This window comes from Panthera tigris, chromosome B4 (genome assembly GCF_018350195.1).
Source record: "Panthera tigris isolate Pti1 chromosome B4, P.tigris_Pti1_mat1.1, whole genome shotgun sequence".
Taxonomy (NCBI): Eukaryota; Metazoa; Chordata; class Mammalia; order Carnivora; family Felidae; genus Panthera; species Panthera tigris.
This window is the reverse complement of record NC_056666.1, coordinates 99,349,885-99,361,907: the sequence shown is the minus strand read 5'-3', so window position 1 is coordinate 99,361,907 and position 12,023 is coordinate 99,349,885. Positions and strand designations below refer to the sequence as shown.

At 34.2% G+C, this 12,023-nt stretch overlaps 1 protein-coding gene across 6 annotated transcripts in view; it reads right to left on the bottom strand.

The window, feature by feature from the left end:
• The window catches only part of ZDHHC17 (zinc finger DHHC-type palmitoyltransferase 17), a 103,900-nt gene that overhangs the window by 45,370 nt on the left and 46,507 nt on the right, over positions 1 to 12,023 (bottom strand). For all 6 annotated transcript variants that reach the window (XM_042992803.1, XM_007088746.3, XM_007088747.3 and 3 more), the window contains 3 exons: positions 11,122 to 11,186; positions 10,319 to 10,481; positions 2,382 to 2,507 (listed from right to left, as the gene is read on the bottom strand). In XM_042992803.1, coding sequence (XP_042848737.1) covers positions 2,382 to 2,507; positions 10,319 to 10,481; positions 11,122 to 11,186 — 354 coding nt within the window. The remainder of the gene's footprint in view (positions 1 to 2,381; positions 2,508 to 10,318; positions 10,482 to 11,121; positions 11,187 to 12,023) is intronic.

Below are 12,023 nucleotides of genomic sequence, written 5' to 3'. Positions count from 1 at the left end.
CGCTTGCACTCTGTCTCTCTCTCTCTTAAAAATAAATAAACATTCGGGGCGCCTGGGTGGCTCAGTCAGTTAAGCGTCCGACTTCAGCTCAGGTCACGATCTCGCAGTCCGTGAGTTCGAGCCCCGCGTCGGGCTCTGGGCTGATGGCTCAGAGCCTGGAGCCTGCTTCCGATTCTGTGTCTCCCTCTCTCTCTGCCCCTCCCACGTTCATGCTCTGTCTCTCTCTGTCTCAAAAATAAATAAAACCTTAAAAAAAAAAAATTAAAAAAAAAGTAAATAAATAAACATTGAAAAAAATTTACACAAAAATAAACTCAAAATGGATGAAAAACCTAAATGTAAGACAGGAAGCCATCAAAATCCTTGAGGAGAAAGCAGGCAAAAATCTCTTTGACCTTGGCCGCAGTAACTTCTTACTCAACATATCTCCGGAAGCAAGGGAAACAAAAGCAAAAAGGAACTATTGGGAGGGACCTCATCAAAATAAAAAGCTTCTGCACTGGGAAGGAAACAATCAGCAAAACTAAAAGGCAACCGACAGAATGGGAGCAGATATACGCAAACAACATATCAGATAAAGGGTTAGTATCTAAAATCTACAAAAAACTTTTCAAACTCAACACCCAAACACATAACCAGTGAAGAAATGGGCAAAAGACATGAATAGACACTTCTCCAAAGAAGACATCCAGATGCCCAACTGACACACGAGAAAATGCTCAACATCACTCATCATCAAGAAAATACAAATCAAAACTACAATGAGATACCACCTCACACTTGTCAGAATGGCTAACATTAACAACTCAGGCAACGACAGATGTTGGTGAGGATGCAGAGAAAGAGGATCTCTTTTGCATCGCTGGTGGGAATGCAAACTGGTGCAGCCACTCTGGGAAACAGGATGGAGGTTCCTCAAAAAATTAAAAATAGAACTACTCTACAACCCAGCAATTGCACTACTGAGGTATTTATCTAAAGGATACAGGTGTGCTGTTTCGAAGGAGCACATGCACCCCAACGTTTATAACAGCTCTATCAACAATAGCCAAAGTATGGAAAGAGCCCAAATGTCCATCAATGGATGAATGGATAAAGATGTGGTGTGTGCGTATGTATATGTGTGTGCGTATGTATATATACGCACACACATATACATACGCACACAATACACACACACACACACACACACACACACACACAAATGGAGTATTACTTGGCAATCAAAAAAGAAGGAAATTTTGCCATTTGCAACTACATGGATGGAACTAGAGGGTATTATGCTAAGCAAAATTAGAGAAAAACATATATATGACTTCACTCATATGAGGACTTTAAGATACAAAATAGATGAACATAAGGGAAAGGAAGCAAAAATAATATAAAAACAGGGAGGGGGACAAAACATATAAGAGACTCTTAAATATAGAGAAAAAACAGAGAGTTGCTGGAGGGGTTATAGGAGGGGGTATGGGCTATATGGGTAAGGAGCATTAAGGAATCTACTCCTGAAATCATTGTTGCACTATATGCTAACTTGGATGTAAATTAAAAAAATAAATTAAAAATAAATAAATAAGTAAATACATCTTTTTAATAAAATTAAAAAATAAAAGAAATCACATCCAAACACATAAACCTGGCATCTAGTTCATTATTGCTATAATAAGTAACTATATATTAATAAACATCTAGAATTTACAAAGTCATTTTCATCTGACAATGTATTTTTTAAAAATCCTTTATAATATTTACACTAAACAAATGAAAGCATAAAGATTATGGGACCTTCCAAAGTAATATAAGACTCTTTTGTTACAAGCTTAGTTATTATGAGACCTCAGCCTTTGTTTGCTATGTTGAGAAAAACTGCTCTAAATCCTAGAGGACAGAGCAAAATCAAAGAAAATAAAAAAATAACCATTCTCTATATCATATCTAGTAGTAAAATGAAAGAGGTAATACAACATGCAAAAATTGCTCATTATTCTCAACTGTGGGGTTGAAAAAAGGCAAGTTTATAAACTATAAATCTAACTCTTCTCATGTCTAAGTAATGGACCAATGAATTTTTAATGCATTAAGGAAGTCTGAACTATAAATAAATGAGGCATGCTTTTACTTTTCTCTTTGTCCAAAATTTGTCATTCTGTTGTGATAACACATAGATCAACATTAACTTTAAGTAAATAGTATTACCACCAGAACAGCCTACAATAAAATGGTACTCAAGGCTTAATGCTATTCACCTTTGATGATTGACAAATTAGCCACACTGGTCAATGGCAAAATTAAAAACTATAAATGCTCAGGTAAGAAGGTATGCCTATGAATTTTACTTAAAAAGATTATATACTGAAAAACTTCAGTCATGAATTTACCTTATCAGCTTTGAGCTTTCTAAGGAAGGACGGATTGTCATATCCTTTTGCCTGTCTCGCCTCTTGCAAATGGTTGATCATCCACACGTTCTTTCTCTGCTTTGCCAAATCAAGTGCTGATTCACCCTGATAAGTAGAAGAAATTCATATTTAAAAAACTTTTAAAGCACTCCCATAAAAATAAACTGACTGAACAATTAGTTCACTAACATTGTTTTGACATCAGGCAAAGTCAAATACTAAAAGAATCTAAACCATTACATATTACTTATGCTCTCCCATTCAAGGTGCAATCAGTAAGAGTATTTACTCATCTTATTCTATACATTCTATTTTTGCTTGCGTTTTGGCTTATATTAAAGTACATCAAAAAGTAGGTATTTCAGCACCTGCTGGATCAGAGGCTATCAAGTTTATCGGTTATTTCATATCTTTGTTTTATTAGTAATACTTATTACTACAAAACATCCTACTAGAATACTAAATTGCCAGAAACCTCTCAGTTTAATTTCAATAATGACAAAGGTCTGAAGAGAATAGGGAAGAAGAAGAAAAGTCAACTTCTATTTCTCCTACTGTTGTACTATCATCTTAAATTCATTCACACATCCAGAAATTTCCAAAGAGAATGAGAACAGTAACAAAAAATAGTGAAACTCAAGTTGTGGACCTGTAGCTTTTAATCTCAAGAAGAAGAATGCCAAAGAGTAGAAGTGAATGAAACTAGTATGTTTTAAAGGAAGAAACAAGATATAAGCGCCCCCAACTCTAGATCTATGCTTCTTTTTGCCCTTGTTAATTTCAAATCTTCTTTCTCATTAGTGAGAAACCTACATTTCTATTCTTTTTAATATTCTACACTATTTATCTACTTTAAATATAAAAGTAAAGTGAAAAATTGTGTCTGCCAAAATTTTAAGAATGTATAGATGAATATTCAAAATTACTTAAAAAAGGAAAATACTGAAATTTTGTGAAAAACTAGATAAAAACAAAAGAATAAGGAGCCTTGGAGAGCTTTACTTATGAGGGATGATTATTTATCAAGTATAAAGTACACTCTATGAAACAAAAAAACACTAAAAAATAAAAAGCAAACAAAACACAGCACTACCACCAGTGGCAACAACTGTAACAATACAACAATAACAACAAAATGCCCAACCAATCCTTTAATAAAAGATCAATAGTATTTAATAAGGCACGGGCTTAAGCTAGGTGAGTCTTCCACAAATAGGAATATTTACTGTAAAATACCTCCTTACCTATTCAAAACTTCTATCACCTAAGTTGTAAGAACCAGCTAATTAATCCAAACTATAAAGATTACCTGAATAAAAGCAATCCCTTGGGTAACAATTCCCAGAGAATATCCTGCTGTTGCCTCGGTCCAGCTGAGCATCCCTTCCACTAGAGGGCCATGTGACACCTAAGGATTGCCTAGATAAAAAGATGGAGGGAGCTTTAAGAAATCTTTCAACTATTCCTCTAGTCTTCTGACTGCTTTTGTATAGTTTTTATTCAGCTGGTAAAATAAACAAGCAATTAATTTAAAGAATGATACTAAAACCAGGGTTCTAAGTCAAGTCTATATTTGATTACTCCATGTGTCAGCCCAAACAGTAAATTATAATAACAAGAGCAATAACAACAAGAGTCATGGAGTGTTTATAGACTATGTAACTGGTAATAAAAGAAATATTTCAAAGGTTTTGGTGAGATAAACACTATGGAAGGTGGAAAGGAGAAAATCACTTTTTGCCTGAGGTTGAATTTCATTGTTAAAACTAGGAAAATTCTTGTTTGGAGACCATCTAGGGCAGTTACTTAAGAGGTAATAAAAACTATTTTTAGAAAAAAGTATCTTATCTCATGTCAAGAAACCACATAAGATTTTTTCCATATATATATTAACAAAGCTCAGTAATCTTACAGCCCGCACAAGGTAAAAATTATGCTGTTTGATAATTTTAGAAAGAAAAATGATAAATGCTTGGGCAGCACTCGGAGATTAATTGTCCTCCCAAAACTCAATTCATCTAAATTTATCTGTATAACCAAAACACGTGGGAGAGGGTAAAATATTATTTTTTAAAAATTCACAAATGAGATGCTGTAATAAAAAGGGATTACTGCATAGGTCACTTTAAAAAAATCCTTAGTATCCCAAATCATTTTTCCCTTCCTTATTGTTATCATTTAACAAGACTGGATTTATTCCATGTAACTATTATCTGGGGCCACGGTTCTTAAATTCTTTTGAGTCATATTTCATGAAAGCCATTGACCTTCTCCCCAAAAAGCACTGATGCAAGTAATTTTTTGGTAACGATTTCAGGGGTTCATGGGCTCACCCTCTAACCAAAATTCACTAGTAAGTCCCAGATTAAGAATTTCTAATCTAGAGTATATGACCACTCCTGATCCTTCTAAGGATCAAAATAGTCATTTTAAAGTTACCTTATTTTGAAAAAAAATCATGTATTTACATATTAAAAGAATTGAATTTTTTATTCAAATAACTAATTTATAAGGGTAAATAATATAAAGACAGATTTCTAAGAAACTTAAATTTAATTTTAATTAGAAAAGCTATTTTAGAAGAAAAAGGATCAATATTTTTATAACTATAACACAAAGTATAATTTTTCATATTCTTTGAAAAGTACAACTTTTATTAGCTATTACAGCCAGATTTGCAGACTATATCTTTTTTGTTATAATTCATGATTATCAATTAGTCTCTTTCTTAGCTCTCGAAATGAAAAATGGAAAAATATACAGGTATAAATCAACTTTGTCAAATTCCTGGACAAAGAATCTACGTTGTTTTCAATTAATTAATTTTTCCCCTGTTGACATTCATATCAACTTAAGTTTACTTAATTTGCTTGCTATTCCACATAGCTAAAAGGCACCACACCTCAAATTATAATATTCTTACCACCCTCACCCCAAGAAAGTCTTCCTCCTTCAGTCTTCACAACCTCAATATATCACAAGACAGTTATTCAAACCAAAATCTAAGTCATCAATATTTCTTTTCATCCTCATATCTAATCTACTCTAAACTATCATTTTCATTTCTAAACTATCATTTCCAAATCCATTCATTGCTCTCCATTGCTATTCCTACAATTGTAGGCTAAACTAACATCACCTGCCTGGTTTATTACAATAGCCTAACTGATCTTTACCCATCCCCTCCATTTTTTTTAATTCTTCAATGCATTCTCCATCAGCAACCAAAGTAGTCTTTTAAAAATATTTAAAACACAAAGATTATAAAGCCAGCCTATGTAAATCCTCCCAAACTGCTTCTCGTGACTGAGAACACAAAGTACCTTATCATGGCCTTGCACGATCTGGCACCTGCCTTCCTCAGTGACTGCACTCCCGTGCTCACTGCACTCAGTCCAGGCTGTCATTTGCTGCACCTCTAACAGGGCAAGCTTACTCCTGACCTTGGGACTTGCACTTGCAGGCTCATCTACGTGCAGTTTCTTCCTCACATGTCTTTGCATAATTGATCCCTTTATCAGACAAGTCTGAAAGCAATGTCATCTCCTCAGAGGTATTCACAAGTCATTCTCACCTCATGTGGCCCCTTCATCCCTCATCACTGTACCACATTTGCCTATGAGGATGCATATGCATGTGTTTTTACTTATTGTCTATTTTCTTAATACAATGTAAATTCTGAGAGAATACAGACTTCATCTATCTTAAACACCTGGACTCCCGAGCACTGATATTTGTTAAATGAATGAATGAATGAATGAATGAATGGTTTCCATTAGAAGGTGGTGACTAGACTTCAGCATACGGAATCTGGAATGCCAGATTCAAGCAGAAAAAGCATCTGATACTTCATCTTTTTAATTCCACAAAAAGTGCATTTTAAAACAAAAATCTACTTTTCCACCAGTGTGGATAAAAAGATTAGTTTTCCTCTGAAAGTGTAAGTGTTCCCTGAGCAACTGAAGCAACTCCTTAAACTTTATTTCCTTTAAAAATAATGTCACTCCAAATAAGTCACAGAAAGATAAATACTGTATGATCTCACTTATATCTGTAATCTAAAAAATAAAACAAATAAAACGAAACCAAGTTAACTGATACAGAGAACAGACCAGTGGTTCCCAGAAGCAGGGGTTGGGGGTGGGTGAAATAGGTGAAGGGAGCTGAAAGTTAACAATAACTTCCATTTTTAAAATAAGTTAAGTCCTGAGGATGTAATGTACAGCATGGCGACTACAGTTAATGCTCCTGTATTGTAGGGGCGTCTGGGTGGCTCAGTCGGTTAAGCGTCTGACTTGAGCTCAGGTCATGATCTCACAGCTCGTGAGTTCGAGCTCTGCCTCAGGCTCTGCGCTGACAGCTGAGAGCCTGGAGCCTGCTTCAGATTCTGTGTCTCTTTCTCTCTCTCTCCCCCTCCTCCACTCATGCTCTGTCTCTCTCTGTCTCAAAAATAAATACTACTGTATTATATATCTGAAAGTTGCTAAGACTGCAAATCTTCAGAGTTCCAGTCACAAGAGAAAACAAAGTTTTGTGACAGATGCTGATTGGACCTGTTGTGGTCATCTCCTGACAGGTTCAGGTTACACTGTACACCTGAAACTAGTAAAATGCTGCATGCCAACTATACCTTAATTTAGAAAAATTTTAAATAATAATAACAATGATAATGATAATGATGATGATGATGATGATGATGATGTAACTCCAGAAGCTATCAGGGAACTACATTTCAAACTAACTTCTTTTTGTCAATAGCCAATCCTGCTTATACAAGTCAGATAAAATTAAAACATTAATAAAAATAAAAAAACCAAACATGAATTTAAATAAAAGTTCTACAGGCACAATAATTATTTTACACTGTAGACGCTGGACTGCACTAGTTAAGAAAGCTATATTCAAGCTTTATCCTATCTTGGTACCAAATAATTCACATGCCTGAACCTACAAACCATTAAAATTATAAGGTTCAAATTATTTACATCATTTCAAATATCTCTCTTACCATTACCTTTCTGTTGAAATTCATTACAGATTATTTCTTTTACTAAGTCTAATAAAAGTTTATGCAATGGTTGGGGCGCCTGGGTGGCTTAGTCAGTTAATTGTCTGACTCTTGATTTGGCTCAGGTTACAATCTCACAGTCACAAGATCAAGTCCTGCATGGGGCTCCACGCTGGCAGTGTGGAGCCTGCTTGGAATTCATTCTCTGTCTGTCTGTCTGTCTCTCTCTCTCTCTGCCCCTCCCATGCTTGCGCATGCTCTCTTTAAAAAAAAAAAAAAAAAAAAAAAAGCTTATGGGGCACCTGGGTGGCTCAGTCGGTTAAGCATCTGATTTCAGCTCAGGTCATGATCTCATGGCTTGTGAGTTAAATCAAGTGAGCTTGAGCCCCGCTTCAGGTGAGCTCAAGCCCTGCTTCAGGCTCCACACTCTCCCTCTCTCTCTGCCCCTTGTGGGATTCTCTCTCTCTCTCTCTCTCTCTCTCTCTCTCTCTCTCTCTCACTGTCCCTCGCTCACTTACACTTGCTCTCTCAAAAATATACATACATACGTACATACATAAATAATCTCATCTTTATGCAATGGTTAATGCGAAGTGCAAGGGCTCACTATTTATTTGAAAAGACATTAAATTTACAATCTACACTTCAAAGACTTAAAGATCATGATCCAAGTGAAGTTATCCAAAAGTCTATATGTATAAAAAATATACTCTTAAATGGTCTAAAAATACATACTACTAGCTTCAAATTCCAGAACTGTTCAGTCATGTTATCACAATTTTTAGTATTATTGTAATTTCAATTACTGTTAAAATTGGTTCTATCTTTTTAATAATGTAACATGAAATATTTTGAAATATATTCCTGGGGCATGATCACTTTAAGAATGGCTGTCCAGGGGGCGGGCACCTGCCTGGGTGTCTCAGTCGGTTAAGCATCTGAGTTTTGATTTTGGCTCAGGTCATAATCTCGCAGTTCGTGAGCCCCACATCAGGCTCTGCACTGACAGCACGGAGCCTGGCTTGGGATTCTCTCGCCTTTCTTCTCCTTCTGCCCCTCCCCTGTGCCTCTCTCTCTCAAAATAAATAAACATTAAAAAAGAAAGAAAGAAAGAAAGAAAGAAAGAATGGCTGTCCAGTACCAAACAGAAGAGAAACAATGCTCTAAAGCAATACAGATATAAACATAAGGTAAACTCACTAATTTTTTCATATGGGGATATTAGCCTTAGTCAAACTCTTCCTTTCCTGTCCTTTAGGCCTTGAGGTTAGCCCAATTTACTAATCATAGTGTTAAAAATGTTTCTGAGCTTCCTATTTAAGAACATTTGGGGGACACCTCAGTAGCTCAGTAGGTTAAGTGTTGACTCTTGGTTTCAGCTCAGGTCTGATATCATGGTTTGTGAGATCAAGCCCCATTTTGGGCTCTGTGCTCACAGCACAGAGACTGCTTGAGATTCTCTCTCATCTCTCTCTCTCTGCCCCTATCCCACTGGTGCTCTCTCTCTTTTACAAAATAAATAAACTTTTTTTAAAAAATTAAATTAAATTAAAAAAAACATTTCAAAAAGCAAACTTTTCTCTCTATAACTTCAGAAGTGGCAGGGAGGTATAATAGCAGAGTGTCAGAAAAACTAGCTTAGAGGTAAAGCTCAAGACTACATAAATCTTCAGTCTGTCAGAAAATATTTAGAGTGCCCATCATGTGTCAGGCCCTATGATATGCTGACTTTCCTCTTTCAATATTTTATTGTCAGATATTCAGCCATTCTGATCACTTTGGGGAAAGACAGAAAGACCTGAAATTTAAAAAAGAAAGAAAGAAACTTTTTCTCAATTTCTTATAGTTTCAACAAGATATTTGATATCTACTTTTAACTAAGTACTTTTAATTAAACTCATTTTTAAAAATTGGTTAAAATTTTAAGTAAATTAGGCTCCATACAGCTAGTCTAAGCTATATTATTTTAGCAGTTTAACCTCAGAGTAATTGAATACAGAAAGAACTATTCAATGGAACATAATTAGATGCCCTGATCCAGCAGGAGATAACCTACTTTTTGATTGCCATTTCAGAATATTGTGTGGCTCAAATGTCTTTCAAATTTAATTAGCACATCTCCCTTAAAAATTTAAGAGATCTGACTCCAAAAGTATTATGGTTTATAGTCAAAATTAAAGAACACTTGTCAAAGGGCACAACGTTATTTATGAATTCACATTATTGAAAGATGATGTTTCAAAGTTTAAAGTCATTTCACAGAAAGAATGGTGCCAAACAACATGGTGGATCCTGAAGCTTTAAAAATAAAAATGGTTAACCAAAATTTAAGACTACTAACAGAACTGTCTTTCAACTACTCATGAAATGTCTGCAAATTTCTAAATGTTCAGAATGCAAATGTTAATTAATTGTGCTTTGCTCTTAGATACTCTTGTATACTTTTCCTGGATCAGGCCAAACATCCGCGGGAGAGGTATTTACATTTAATAAATCTGTAAAGGTCCTGATCTTTAAAACAAGACAATTACAAGGCAAAGAATCACTGAAAGTTATTATGCATAATGTGGTTTAACTACAAACATGTGATTCTTTGTACTGGTCTTCTTAAAGAAACCAGAAAATTATTCCCTTCACCTATGAAGATATGGGTTATGTAATTTAATTTTCAAAAGAAAGAATTCACAAATGAAAAGGCCATCAAAATCTGGCAATTACTTCAATACTACAAGACAAAAGTAAATAAACAAATCTTTCAAAACAAATTCTTGCATGGAAGCAAAGGGTGTGAGCTTAAATAAGACGTTTCTTCCATCTTTGACAGTCTGTGAAAAAATCTAGTTTTTTATTGAGGAATTGAGATCTTAACAACATTTCACATAACATAATCAATACAGGGTATTTTTACCTTGATATTCTGGGCATCAACATTAGCCCCAGCTTCCAGAAGAAGACTAATGACTGTGGTATTCCCTGCTAGTACTGCCCAATGCAGAGCAGTGTTTTTGTGATACTTGTCACCAAGGTTAACTGAAACATTGAATGTTAAAAGCAATCTAGTTGGATCCACACTGAAAAGGAAAAAAAAAAAAAACAACAACAACAACCCTAATTTCAATTATAGAAATCATTACAGATACTAAACTGATCGTGGTTGCATTTGCATCCCATTTTGGAACACTTCCATTCTAACCTATACTCAACCTTATAATCAGTAATGAGACAATATTCTAATCTGAAGGATTAAATATGTGCAACACCTATACAAAGTTCCAAGAGAGGGCATACGTGGTCCTGACATTTTCTGTTTTTCATTAGGGATTGAGGTCTTAATACCTACATAATTAAACAATTAAATTTTTTAATTAAAATCTGGATTGTTCCAAAAATATTTTCAAGCTACTTACTAATTAATATATCAACCTTGTCAATATACAAATAATGTGAAAAAAATCATTTTTAAAAATAAGATAACATCTTTCATTCTTAAAAACTGCTAAAAGAGGAATAGATTAAGGATACCGTAACTACCAAGGTCAAGGTAAGCACAAAGATTCAAACATTCAAAAAGGTAATTGTCATACACTATGTACTCATAATAAGAATTTTAAATATTAGCAAATAGAACATTAACTGCCTTTTCCCATCATTTATTTTACATTTTATTATGCTGACAATGATCTGAATAAATATTTTATGATGGTTACATACCTATGTGTTCTATAAGCTGCCCACATTAAAGGTGTCATTCCATTCTGATCCATCATATCTACATCCTAATAAATAAAAAGAAAAAAGTAAGACAGTAAAAATTTCTAAGTTCCTACAAAACTTACTTGAAAAATCTAATTTGCATGTCACAGGAAAAGCCAATATAACACTCTTCAATCAAGGGTCATTTATGAAACTTTTTCTAACTTTAAAATAAAACCACCTGTTGTCACTAAATATTTTAATTAATGGGCATATAAATATTTAATTGACAAAACATTAAATATGTATTTAATTATCATATATTTATAGATTTCCCTTTTCAGATGCTTTAATCAGCCTTTCTATGTTTTGCATTTAAAGATCCTGACCTACTCTTCATCTTTCATCCACAAATGAGAAGTTAAATGATTTAAGTGTCCAAAAAACTTATTTATACAAATTCGTGATAAGAAGGAATAACGAAACCCTGTTTACTTCTAGTCATTTCAAAACAAAGAATAAAAAGACCTATCTTTTCAATAAACTCAAAAAAAGTCCGCTTCCTTTTTATTTTATTGGTATGCACGTACATTTTTAGAGTCAAATAACTTTGCAAAGTTTGTGGTGATAAAGCTGTTCTCTGCCTTTCTCCCCACTATTTTCACCTCTTTTAGCTCATTACTTTGGTATTTACCCTCCACATCTTAAAGTAAGATGCATGAATTACTACTTTTTGATTTTTCAGTTTTAGGCATTATCTTCTGAGACTCTTCGGTATGCAAAATGAGAATTTTTTACTCTTCCTGCCCCATAACAAATATGCACCTTTCTATTCTTTCAAGAGATCTACTGTATTTTTGGTTCTATAAATATTTGATATTTACATTATTACAAATGTATATGAATACTATTCCCAGCAA